Consider the following 14446-nt stretch of genomic DNA (forward strand, 5'->3'; position numbering starts at 1 on the left):
AGCCTATTAAACATCAAAATAGGTTATGATTTTACAAATTAAGCACCAAAACATCATGTTATACAACAAATTTGACAGAAAAAGTAGTTCATTACACATTAATGCTATGTAGTAATTACTGTGGGGAGCCCCGGTGGTGAAGTGTGTTAAAGCACTGAGCTGCTGAACTTGCAGACCAAAAGGTCCCAGGTTCAAACCCCGGGAGTGGCAGGAGTGGCCGCTGTTAGCTCCAGCTCCTGCCAACCTAGCAGTTCGAAAACATGCAAATGTGAATAGATCAATAGGTGAAGGTAACAGCGCTCCATGCAGTCATGCCGGCCACATGACCTTGGAGGTGTCTACGGACAACACTGGCTCTTCGGCTTAGAAATGGAGATGAGCACCAACCCCCAGAGTCGGTCACAACTGGACTTAACGTCAGGGAAAAACCTTTACCTTTTTACCTAGTAATTACTGTATTTACAAATTTAGCACCAAAATATCACAATGCATTGAAAACATTGACTACAAAAATGTGTTGGATAATCCAGAACATTGGATAAGTGAGTGTTGGATAAGTGAGACTCTACTGTAGATGGATACTGAATGACAGATGAAGAATGTGGAGTATGTTTTGCATGTGGATGATGATTGGTACTGTTGAAATGACATACTGTGAATGTTCATGAGGTGTCTGAAAAAGAAATGGAGGGTAGAGGCTGGGACAATAAGGAAAGGTTATATTATATATACTTTTTGTGAGGAAGCTGCATTTACTCTTTCTTGAAGAGTGAAGAATGAAATAACACTATAGTAGAGTCTCGTTTATCCAACATAAATGGGCCAGCAGAACATTGTATAAGCGAAAATGTTGGATAGTAAGGAGGGGTTAAGGAAAAGCCTTAAATTAAACATCAAATTACGTTATGATTTTACAAATTAAGCACCAAAACATCATGTTTTACAACAAATTGGCAGAAAAAGCCATTCAATGCACGGTAACATTATGTAGTAATTACTGTACTGTATTTACGAATTTAGCACCAAAACATCATAATGTATTGAAAACATTGACTACAAAAATATTTACTAAAAATGACTACAAAAAAGATAGAATTGCATAAAATGAACTTATTGTAACAACATTGTCAGAAATTAAATCCGTAAAAAGTTCAGTCCTGTGAAAACTTTTTTAAAAATCTGTGATGCTTGCCTGCCTAGAGAAACAGCCCTGTTTCTGTGCAGGAGGCAGACTGCGTTGGATAATACAGATCGTTGGATGAGCGAAGATTGAATAAGAAAGACTCTACTGTAATATAATTCCACTTAAGCATTAGGAAGAACTTCCATTATGATTAGGAAGAACTTCCTAATGGTAAAAGGTGTTCAACAGTGGAATATGCTTCCTCGGAGTATAGTGGAGTCTTCTTCTCTGAAAGTTTTTAAACATAGACTGGATAGCCATCTGTCAGGAATGCTTTAGTTGTGTATTTCTGCATAGCTGGGGGTTGAACTGGATCTTCCTCAGGGTCTCTTCCAACTATGTGATTCTATAATATCTTTGTCTTTGTTATAGTTATTATTTATCAAAACCACATATGGTGGGTAGTAATGTGATTATTATGGTGGGATTAGCACTGTTTCTATCAGGGGGCTAAATAAAGTCTCTGGTTTGCATATATATTCCTTATCTTTCCATGCCCTGATCCCATTTTGGGTGGGGGTGAGGGGGTAGACAGGCAATTGTACTTCTGGAAGTTTTTAGTTGGTAAACTTTTCCACTACATGCTATTTTCAGCATCCCAAAGCCTTTTTAGGCCCATGGATGTTTTTTCTTCTTCCAAATTTCATTCCATCAGCATTGCCCATTCACTGCAGTCAGCAACATTTTCCCCCAAAAGATGCTTCAATTGACACTAATCAAATGGTGTTCCATTTGCTGTGAGAGCAGTAGAGCAGTGTTCCTTTCTGAAAACTCAAGGAAGTTACAGTTTCCTAGTATTTATTTACTCTAAACATTTTCTTGCTTTAGTTCCACAGACTTTAGCTCATATTCCTTCTGTTTCTTTCTCTGTTCTGAACTTGACTGTCTCTGCCACCAGCTTCAGCCACGTACCTTGTACTGTGTAGTCTCTCTACATGCTGAATTATATGCACAGTGGGAGGGAAGAGGGCAGCATGCTAGCTTTCATCAGTTGGGTTGGGCCTGTGTGGGATTTCATGAAGTACTTTCCTGATTGAACCTTGGGGGCAATCCATGACTATCCTGAGAAAATGAGAAAAACCAGTTTCAAAGACTTCTGGCTGTGTGGTATGCTCAGCTTGTAAGCATGGAAGAATGTCATGAAAGAAGAAAAAGTTGAAAATCTTAAAGAGGTTAACAAGTTAGCCTCCTGCTCCCATCTCCTTTCCATTTTTGGCAACTAGATACTGTTGGCTGCTGCTGAATCTCTTTTCAGATGTCTTTTTTAATAATATTACTATGGCAAGAGCTGTTATGTATCTAAGTTTCTTTCAGCACTGTATTGATTTGCTTTTTCATATGTGTGTACACAAACACATACAAACATACATACCATGCATATCCACACATACACTCTGTATATGAAACAGTGACATGGTGCCTTTTAGAATCCTATCTTTAAAGAAATTATCCAGTATAGCATTTTGCTATTGCTTGAGGAAGCTGAAGCAGGATATAGGCATCCTGAGCATTTCCTAGTTTACTCTTTTGTTTCTTTTTCTTTTCCTAAACACACACACACACACACATTTTCTTAGACATTTAGGAGGTTTCTATTTGCCAAAACACCAATTTTTCTGCTTTTAATGTCTTTCAACAGATCTATGATGAGAAGAGGAACCTGTTTGAAGTAAGAGAAAATGTTCCAGATAAAATAGTGGAAAAGGTGGCAGGGGACATCGAGAGCCTGTTGGCCAAGAAAGTCCGGGCATTAAAGGTAAGGTCGCTCTGTGGAACATTAACTTATGTAGTGTGTTTAATGGAACAGAGAATTAGCAAAAATGGAACTGGTATGTAAATGATTGACATAGTCCCCATGTTCTGACTGTGGTTATTTTATACAGTATGCTTCACAGAATGTTTGGAAGGCTGAAAACATGGTATTTTGAGATATGCTGATGGCAGTATCAGCAGCAATTCAGTTCAGGCGTTGAAGGCCCCGGTAGCGCAATGAGTTAAAGTCTTGTGCTGGCAGGACTGTTGACCTGAAGGTTGGGTTGCTGACCTGAAGGTTGCCAGTTCGAATCCAACCCGGATAGAGCGCAGAGGAGCTCCCTCTGCCAGCTCCAGCTCCAGGTGGGGACATGAGAGAAGCCTCCCACAGGGATGGTAAAACATCAAAAAACATCTGGGCGTCCCCTGGACAACGTCCTTCAGACAGCCAATTCTCTCACACCAGAAGCGACTTGCAGTTTCTCAAGTCGCTCCTGTCACCAAAAAAAAAAAAATCAGGCATCTTCATGGCATCTACTTTGCAACATGAGCAATGTGTCTCTCCTCACTGACACAACTAAATGATCTCAGGTTCTATTCCTTACTGGTATATTCAGGGAAGTGGTCATTCCTACGCATTTGGGGAGCTGTAATCCAAAACATTAATGTGTGAGCAAGTAGCAAATGAGAGGGGCAGAAAGCGATCTGAGTCAAATTAAAAAATACAATTAATTTGGGTTTTGGAGTACATTTTCAATCTATTTTCTCATTTTGTATCATTTCCCTCCTGAATTCTATATAACTTCCAAAGCAAGCGAATGTGTTTAAGCCGCTCTGTTAGTTGATCCTGACCCTCTTTGTAATAATCTATAGTATCTGAAAGGATTTCTTCACTTTTTCAGATGAGAAATCATCACACAGAGGACCTAAGATTTAGCAAAGGAGCTCTTATACATGAATTTCTATATATGTGCTGTTTTGCTTTTTTGAGCTTAACTATATATCTGATGACCTAATTGTCTGGTGCAAGGCCTGTTGCACAACACGTGGTTCATTTTCAGAGTTCAATGTGATGCCCAATAATGTCTTATTGTTATGCCAGTAGAAATGCTAATAATATGCTGTATTCTGTGCTCCTTTTCCATGCAAAAATGTCTGAAATGACCCATAATACTTAGATAAAATAGCAACAATTAATACCAAGCTCAGCTTTTTAATATGGGTTCATTGCAATATCACACTAACAAAATTTGAATACATAAAATTCTAATACAATGAACGAAAGTGTACATAGATGGAAAAAATGTAGTTGTTCTGGAATACAGACTGAAATCAACCAAGTTCTTGAGAGCTGCAAAACTACTAAGATAAAGTGCAATTATGCAAAAATGCAATCAGCACCAATCAACCCAGGGATGGAAATATTCAGGCAACCTTTCTGCACAATGTGGCCTTTCATACCCCTATGTTAAGGCTATAATCCTATTTACCCAGAAATAAAATTCACTGACTTTAGCAGGAGGGAGTTCTGAACATGAGATTATGCTATAGGACCTTTAACTCCTACATGCGTTTTCACACAACAACTCATTAGTCAGGAAAATTCATTAGTAACTGGGAATTTTCAAAGTCCAGTAAAGTGATTTGACTTAACAAAATACAGCACAGTAAGTTGACTGTTGGTGATAGCAGTGAAATTGATCCATGTATGCTTCTCACTTAATTCTTTCTTGATATTAAAATTTAGTTATGTGTTCAAACAGAACTGAGACCTAACACTATTATAGAGAAGAAAGGGAATTGTGGCAAGTCTAGCTTGCAAGTCATGATATAGCATTGCTACAACTCCCTCTTCAGTACAGCTATTAAAGCTGCAGGATTCCTGTTTTTTTGTATGCCTGGCTACCCTATTTTCAGTTTATGGGTCTGTTTATAAGGAATCATGCCACCCATATGAATAATAAACATTACCATTATAACTGTACCAAACTTTTTTTAAAGCTAAGAATATGTTTGGCTCCTTACAAAACACAAAAATGACACCATCTCATACTAAAATGGGCCACATTGTAATAAGTGAACTGTGCTACATCAAAGGGCTATTGCTTTTTATAGATGTCTCCCCAGACACCTTGGGACAACTCTGTCCAGTTGTAGATGAACATTCAATAATTGTCTTTTACATAGTATGCGACTCTAGTCTTTAACAACTTCTATTTTGTAGGGGAAATTGAGGATGTGCTATCTTGCTCACCCACCCACTTAATGGGTAGTACTACCCCTTTGCAATCTGTTAGGTAGGTATTTATGGTACCTCATGCTCTAGTTTTCTATGGATCAGCAACTGGAGGACCAGGTAATTTGTCCTAGAATCAGGATTTAGCTCTAGTTGTTGATCCCAATTTTAAGCTGACCAGAATTCAAGGAGTAAATTGTAATTGTTAAGAGTTAACACAGAAGTGTAAACCTTTGCATGCATAGCTTCTAGACCAGTGGTTCTCAAGCTGGGGTCCCCAGATGCTTTTGTCCTACAACTCCCAGAAATCCTAACAGCTGGTAAACTGGCTGAGATTTCTGGGAGCTGTAGACCAAAGATATCTGGGGACCCCAGGTTGAGAACCACTTTTTTAAATTAATGCAGCAGTGGGAAAACTATATCAGTCATATTTTTCTTTTTCACACACCCATTAAAGGACCAGCATACAGGTAGTCCCCAAGTTACTAACATACAATTTACAACGGATTCTAGTTAAGAACAGGGGATGAGAGAATAGGAAGTGAGAGTGCTGCTCAGTTTGCCATTGAAGAATTCAACTGGCTTAAGTGTTGATTTGTTTTGTTTTTATTTTTACAAACCGAAAGGCATTGATTGGATGCCTTTTTATAGCACTGCCTCCCTGATATACTGATTTAACACCCCCCCCCTTCTTTTTAGCTGAAACATTGCCTCCTTCGTGATTAATCAGTCGTGATTTTTTTATAAAAAAATGTCAGAAGTCACTTGCGGCTGAGTCAAATTGAAATGTGGAGCATGAGCAAAGAGGGGTAGGTGGATGTGTAATACAATCACAGATATGTAAACCATCGCTTTGTGACAGAACTTTCCAAGATTTAAGAACCCTGCTTTTAAAGATGGTTTGCTTTGAGCTATACATCAAGGAAGGTGGAGTATTGCTCAATGCTATATGTTTACATGGAGGAAATCTCAGTTCGTTCAGTAGCATTTCTGCCAGGTAAGTGTATATAGGACCATATTCCATGAACTGCTTGTGAATTACCCATGAGGAAGTCATGTGTATAGTTGGAATTCTGAATTAAATATGTGCCGATGTGCTCATGTGAATATAATCCCCCCAACGATCACCACCAGCAGCTTGTTTGACAGATGATGCCTATTAATTTTTCACATAATACGCCTGGCCACAGACAATTTTCTTTCCCTTTTGAATGCTGCATATTCCACAGTTTACTGGAGGTTATGCCTTGAAGTGTGCAATTTCTGTACCGTGACCTGAATAAAAATTGCTGTCTAAGTTGATGTTTTTATCTCAGTGTTCATCTTGTCCAATAGTATAAAACATAGTGATTGGAAAGTACAGGAAAGGGAAATAACAAAAGGGCTATGGGTGTTTTGTGCCCCCTTCCAGATTTCCCCCCTGTTCTTAATCCAGTTTGGCAGCTGAGTTCAACAGAGTCACCTGGCTCTGTCTGTTCAGTCACAGGACCTCTGGTATGAGGACTTCAGCAGTAGAAATCACTCGACTTTGAACCTGGTTTTTCTTTCTCTTTTGCCTGGTAACAGAATATTGTGGATTAGCTTTTTTGGAAAATGCAATATTCTGAAAAAAAATCTTATGTTAAGAAAGAATACTAACTATCACAACAACAACAATCATCATCATCACTTGTCTTGGGACCTAAAGGAGCTTACAAAAAAGGAAACATACAGAGTCTCTTTGGGTAGAGAGGGTGAGTTGAATATTTTAAATTATTATTATAATAAAATAATATCTGGGCTTTCCTGCAGCTAATTAGTAATGTCTGTGGCTATGATCCTTAGTCACAGGGAATGTGTTAAAGATTCCAAAAGCTGTGCAGCCTGCTTCTGATTTCCAATGAGATCTGATGCGCAACAGAATTCTGATACACAACAGTTTGGAAAATTGACTTATTTGGACGAACTCCCAACCCACCCCTAAAGTCTCCATAGCCAGCAGTAGAACTCTCCAGTCTGGCAGTTGTATTGTGGTCAGTCTAAAAGTGGCAAAATAAGCAGATGAAAGTGCATGAAATGCTTCCCTATCAAAATGGATGTCGTAACTTGAGCACTCTGAGAGGCAATTTCACACTTCACCAAGAGGTAAACGACATTGCCTAAAAGCACCCTGCTCTGTTTTTGAAGTACAAAAATGTGTGAGATTATATTTTGGGGTGTTTGTGAGGAAGAAGCACTTTTTGCTTCTTTTATTTACATAGACCGTGACTCAAGGTAGCTTATTTAATCATGCTGTGCCTCATTTCAATGACATTGTGTCAGCTGTAGCCACCTAACTTATCAGATGGAGAAGAATGAGTGGGAACAGCAGACATATAAAGCATTTATACCATTACCTTCTGTCAGGCAAGACTACAGTTTACAAGTGGGATGCTTGCAGTCTGGGCTACTTGAATTTCATTGTTTTTCTATGTTCCTTTCCACCCTGCCAACCTCAAATGCACAAAATTGGGCTAATTTATATGGTCAGTAGAATTAAATGGAAGTGAGGTTTTTTACTTGTAGTATACTTCTTGTGACCAAATTCAAAAAAAGGGCAGGCCTCCTAAACTTTTGTGGAGAAAATTCCTGCAGTTATTACCTCTTACAGACAATTCTAAAAGGTATGAAAGCCCTGCCATCTTTGGCATCTGGCTATATAACTGTACAACTTGAGGCTGCATGTCAAAATAGTCCCCAATGATTTTCCCCAAACCATTCCAGTATAATAATAATAATAATAATAATAATAATAATAATAATAATAATAATAAGGTAACTTTATTTTTATTATTCAACTTCATCTTCCCAAAGGAACTCGGGGTGGCTTACATGGGGACCAATCCCACATAAACAAGAAATTCAAAGTTACATAATTAAACCATATAACAAATAAACAATATAATTAAAACAATTAAAAGCACAAAAGTAAAAACATCATAAAAATACATCCATCAATATCACAACCAAAAACTGGAAAAAGTGGGCATGTTCAGATTTGAGAAAGACGGGTGAGGTTTGTGCAAATCACAGAACAATAGGGCCAGGGCTGGAAATAAAGTGCAGGAAGACCAAAACAATAAATTGGGGCTGGGCAGACATGGTAAGGGAGCTAAACTGTTATTCATAGACACATTGGAACATCCAAGTTTTCAAGTCTTTACGGAAAATGTGGGGGCTAATCTAATCTCCCTGGGGAGAGAGTTCCAGAGCCGGGGGGCTACCACCGAAAAGGCCTTTCACTCGTCCCCACCAATCATGCTTGTGACAGAGTTGGGAGCAAGAGAAGGGCCTCCCTGGAAGATCTTATAATTCGTGCCATTTCATAGAGGGAGATAACAATCACAAAAATAAGCAGGACCCAAACCGTTTAGGGCTTCATAGGTAATAACCTGCACTTTGAATTAGGTCCGGAAACTTATTGTCAGCCAGTGGAGCTGCTTCAGTAGAGATGTCATCTGCTCCCTATAACTAGCTCCAGTTAACAACCTGGCTGCCGACCTTTGCACCAGTTGCCATTTCTGGGCTGTCTTCAAAGGCAGCCCCACGTAGAGTGTGTTGCAGTAATCCAATCTAGATGTAACCAAGGCATGGACCACTGTGGCCAAGCCAGGCTTCTTGATGTATGGTTGCAGCTGGCGCACAAGTTTTTAACATAATGTCAAAGAGAAGATTTTCCTGCCAAAAGCCACTTCAGGAGAAATTTCATCAGATCATTGGGTTGTTTTTGTAAACTGATTCTCAGTAAAAAGAATACACAAAATGACTTATTGTAATTAATTTTCCCTGGATAAATCAACGAAAAAAATGCTTTCTCGCCAAGACTCTACATTCCATCCTTCTAAGAAATTCCTGGCAATACCTTTGAATAACGTTTATGATGAAGCCCTACATAAGGTTCTCATATATACTTGCTGAAATCACACATAGTGAATTCCTCTAACATGTGTCTTTTTTTTTTGACAAACAGCAACATGATAGTGCAATCCAAACATCATGTTGTTTAGTACTGTGCTATGCATCCTTCTGGAGATGTAAGCCTCACTATGCCCAGAAGGTCCTAATACTAGCCGCATGGACATGAGATTGTTGTTTCAGAGTTGACTTTAGACATTGTGATGACAAAGCATGGGTGGTCACATAGGAAGTTGGGACCCACAGAGTCTTGTGCAGCTGCTTGTGCTCTGGTGTGACTGAAATGCCTTTGTGTGATTGACGTAGCCTAAGCCCATCAAGAAGTGGGCTATAGATTTTACATCAAACCAGCCATTAGGAATCAAAATCTGGAATGTGTTCTGTCTGTTTCTGTGAAGTAAGAAGAAATCTTGATCACAGCAGGTGGCTTGCATAAGCCTGTATCGTCAACACAGAATGGATGTCACAGGGCAGGTGCATCTTTATAACAGTGTTGAAACCTATTCTCCTTAAAGCTTATGCACTAAGTGCACTCTTCATTACTGCTTCAGCTCCTTGACAGGAAGAAAAGCATGCAATTGTTTAGAGCCATGATTCCCAAGCTTTAGTCCTCCAGGTGTTTGAGATTTCAGCTTCCAGAATCCCAGTTGGCCAAGCTGCCTGGAGATCAAGTTCCAAACACCTGGAGGACCAAACATTGGGAGAAATTAGTTTTTAGAGCCTGGGATGGGAAGACATGTCAAGTAATACAATAGTTTGTGGTAATGTTCTCCTTCATTTTCTAAGCAACACAACTGATAGAGATAGACCCCTTTTCATATAAACAAAGGGTTAATGCTTGTGTTGGTTGTAAGTTTCATTTTGAGGGTCAGGCTCATGAAGGAGCAAAAAATATCACAAATGACAATTGCCAAATGAGAATGAACAGTTGAAGAAAATATTTCAAAAATATATATGTAAAAATACAATTTTTGTAGATTTTTTTTAAAAAAATACAATGATAATAGACGGGGGGGGGGGGCAGAACAGACATGAGGGTGAAAACAGGAGAAACAAGGACCCTAATAAAAGTTACTGTTAATCCCAATTGTAACCCACCTCTTTATTTGAAATGTGGTGCTGTAGGAGAATTCAATAGATGCCATGGATGCTAAAAAGACAAATGGGTCTTACAACCTTATCACACTATGAGCTGTAAGCATCCTAGGATGCTTGGAGCACAGCTAATTGACAAAACGCCATGCAGTCCATCATATAATACAGGCTGACTTCTGGCAAGGCTCCATCAGTGAACTGGGACTCAAGCATCCTAAACCCTCTATGTTCCATTAGGAATCACGGGGCCAGTGCAGGAGGAAGCCATACGGCGACACATCCCCATGTGGGATGGGGAAGCATTGCTACCAGCAGGGCACCAGAAATGCCCTGCTGCCCTGTCAATTTCCCATGGAGGCTGACAAATTTATCTGGGGAGACTTCAATGTGATGAGGTCCTTAGAGCAAATCAAGCCTTGATCTCATTAGAAGTGAAGATGACTACATTGAGGAGTACTTTGGTCATATCATGAGACGATGTGACTCATTGGGACATATGATAATGCTTGGTATAGCAAATGACAATAGGAAAAGAGGGGCACCATACCAGAGGTGGGTCAATTGAATCCCCATCTACACTTATCATTTAATGCCATTTCAAACGAGTATTGAAGAAAGTGGCTTTGCTGTGCAGATAACTACATAGGAAATCCTGGAAACAATTTAAGGCCTGGATGGCGATTACACAAATAACAGAGCACTGATGCACATTAAGGGCTTTTGTCTTTACATACTTGTGGGAATTTGTTGTTAGTTTCAATCTACCTTAAATGGTCAGTGTAGATGAGGTCTCAGTCAAGGAAGCTGTGACTGAATTTGTAAGACCTTAGCAGCAGTTGAGGTCTCTTATTCATAGGGTCACCATGAGTCATAGTTGACTTGACTGTAAATAACAACAACCAAAAAATCATTGTCAAGAAGTGCAAGATTTGCCCACCTCAGTTTGATGGGCACTGCATTTGTATGCTCCATAATAAACCTGATGCTATTATTTTAGAAGAATGGGAAACAACTATCTAAAATGAGTGAACCAGTCTAGCTGAGTAGTTAGTAGCCAAGAATGTCAGGCTACTGGTCTCAGAGCAGCCTGGTTGAATTCCCATTTGTCCAGTGCAGCTGAGTGGATGACTTTTCATTACTCCTTTGGTCTCTGCCTAACTGACCTTTGATTTCTGCTGAACTGATCTCTGCCTAACTGAACTTACAGGGTTGTTTATAAGAACAGAAGAGGTCAACTGCTCTGAATCCCTTTGAGTAAGGGCAGGATAGAAAAAGCAAAAAAAAAATACATTTCATATTCAATTTGTACCAGATGCCTCTCGAAGCTCCAACTAAGTTTTATACATGGAAGATTATCAGAGGCAGCAGACAACATCTGAATAGGTAAAAATGAGGAAGAAATTGGAAACAGAGACACAGATAGATCATATGACTTTTCTAAGAGGCAGTTGGTAACAGAGTGGCTTGGGAGAAAACTCAAGCTTCTGGAACTCTGGTATAGACTGTATGTCTGATTTCTTCTCTCTATTCAGATGTAGAAGAGGAAAAAAATAATTGTTTCTTCTTGGTGCATTTCTCATGGAACTTAGAGACAAGAGATTCTGTTGACGCTGTCTGTGTGTGTGTGTGAGTGTGTGTGAGCGTGCGTGCCGTCTCCAGAATGCAGAACATAAGCCCACCCAACAATAGAAATGGAAATTAGTCTCTTCTGCTGAGCACTTGTCTTGAAAACCCACACAGTCTAAATTGAAGAAAAACATTTAAAGGTATAATCTCCCTGCTTTGTTAATTAATAGTGACAATTCATCCCCTTTCCCCCACTTATTCCTTAATTGCTGGTTAGTTGTTTTCATTTTAATTATATTTTTAATTTGCTCCTAATCAAATTCTGGCGTGTTGTCTCAGTGTGGTTATTTAATTATTTTGCTAGCATATGTGTGCCCGAGTGTGTGGATATGTGTGCAGTTGCATGCTTTCCTCCATCTTCTCTGAACTCTCCGCCCCCCCCCCCCCCCAAACACCGCTCCATCTCAAGCTGGACCAGATCCAGTAATCCAATTTGAATCCAATCTCTGAGGTCTGGAATTCTAATTTACAGATTGCAGAGCGAGAGTTGAACAATGCAAACAACAAAATGGGAGTTTATTGTCTAATCTAATCAGGGGCAATCAGATGTTTGTAACAAGTCTATCAAAGCTGTGTTGGGCCCTTTCGCTGAGTAGTGTAACCAGCCTTCTAATAACGCTAAAGAGATTTAGAGTTTCGTGCACTTTCATAGAGATTAGCTTGTGTGTTTTCCTTTCTTCCCCAGGGTAGGCTTGGCAGAAGCCCAGCCTACTTTGCTTTTCAAACTTTCATAAGCAGCTTCATGCTCTGTGAAGGATTATCCACGTTAGGTTTTATGAGTCCTAAAAATGGCAGCGTCCTTGCAGGTCATATATGTTTCCCCTATAATTGTAGTGTTATGGCTCAAATTGTGTTTTCATCTAGCTAATTGTGTTAAATCATGTACCTCACATAAAGGTTGGTTTGGGTAAATCCATAACTACGTGCTGCAGAAATTGGTTTTCCACTACCCACAGAAGAATCAAATCAATGTATGAAAGAAAGAAAGTATGGAGATTGCTATGGCTCTGTGGGTAGTGTAGTTTTTAAAACCAGGGTGAGCAACTTACAGCCATCTGGTTGTTGCCGGATTTCAGTGCTCATGAACTTTCATTATTGCCTATGTTGCACAACAATGATATGAATAGAAGCTCAGCAAAATTTGGACAGCTATATGCTACCTTTTCTTATTTTAAAGTTTCTAAAGTTGGCAGATGGGGTGATACTTCCCTGAATACATCCCTTTTTACCCAGTCTGAGGTGATGTGAATTGGGGAAGGAAAATTTAAAAAATTAACCAAATGGAAAATTGCATTTCCTTATCATTCATAAGTATAAGATTGAATATTGGAAAAATATAATTCTAATGTGCTGCTTTGTTGCACAAATTGTAAGAACAGTGGGATATAAATAACACAAAATAAAACCAATTCATAGACTGCTGGTGGTCATAGTATATGCTTGGAATTATATGTACCCCAAAATGGACAGCCCTCAATCCCCCTCCTTGACCTTCCTGTCAACCTGTTTTTTGGCCAAAATAGGTGAATTTCTTGTGATTAACCATATACATGTTACAGCTCTCCAACCTGAACTATCTAACATTAAAAAAACCTCTGCTTTTCAAATCAAGAAATTGAATTCTGATCATTCCTGGATTACAACGCTTCATTTAAAAAATATTTTTGATAGTCTGTGGAGCTCCTAGAGGCATCCAGGCACAAAACATTGGGACCTAGGTCTACAAAGTAGGCTTGTGCATAGATTCACTTTGGATGTTTACCTTTGACTTCTTCACCTTATTCAGATGCCTGTAATGGCAAGGGCTCTGCCGCCATGTTTTTTTCAACCAAAATGAACCACATGGCTGCTGGTTACAGCTACCTTTTGATCTATTCAGGATCACATGGTGTGAGGAGAGGCTGCCACGTGCTCGCACAGGGTTTCCTGTGGGCCAATCAGAATAGAAGTCTTACATAAGCTGTTTCTATTTAATAGGGCAAGTGCCTCCATTGCTCAGTTGCATCCTGGCTCTAGAGAGAGGTGCTTTGATCACTGCAGCCAAATTGCCTTGCTTCTTGTTCACACTCAGCTTTAGCTTTTGACTTGGCTCATTGAATTTAATTTAATTTTTTGATTTTCCTTTTTTTTATTTAGGGACTGGGAGTTGGAAAGTACAGGTGGCTGGGTACACAGCATTTGGGGACTTGTGGGTGGGTGTGTTTTTCTTGGCTCTGAGTTTTGAGTCACCCTTTAGCCTTTACCAAAGCCTTTAGCTTCTTCTCTTCTCTCTCTTCCCTCCTCTCTTTCAGAAAGTACTTTTAGATTATTGTCAATATTGTAAGAATTCCAGCAAATATCAAAGCCTCATTCTCAGAAAAACCTACCTACCTCAGCCTACCAACAATAGCTAATAATTTCTTTCCTTTGCAATCTTATCACAAGTTCTCTCTGTTGTCTCTGGAGTAGCATACAACTCCACTGGCTGCCAGTCTGCTACCAAGAACAATTCAAAGTGTTGGCTTTAGCCTATAAAGTTCTAAATGGTTCTGGCCCAGTGTACCTGTCTGAACATATCTCCCCTTATGAACCAGTTAGAGCATTAAGATTGGCTGCAGAGGTCCTGCTGCCAGTCCTGCCGC

At 39.4% G+C, this 14446-nt stretch overlaps 1 protein-coding gene across 2 annotated transcripts in view; it reads left to right on the top strand.

The window, feature by feature from the left end:
- Window positions 1–14446, top strand: part of cacna2d2 (calcium voltage-gated channel auxiliary subunit alpha2delta 2) — an 839819-nt gene that overhangs the window by 206266 nt on the left and 619107 nt on the right. For both annotated transcript variants that reach the window (XM_008105051.3, XM_008105052.3), the window contains exon 3: window positions 2823–2939. In XM_008105051.3, coding sequence (XP_008103258.2) covers window positions 2823–2939 — 117 coding nt within the window. The remainder of the gene's footprint in view (window positions 1–2822; window positions 2940–14446) is intronic.

This window comes from Anolis carolinensis, chromosome 2, assembly GCF_035594765.1.
Source record: "Anolis carolinensis isolate JA03-04 chromosome 2, rAnoCar3.1.pri, whole genome shotgun sequence".
NCBI lineage: Eukaryota > Metazoa > Chordata > Lepidosauria > Squamata > Dactyloidae > Anolis > Anolis carolinensis.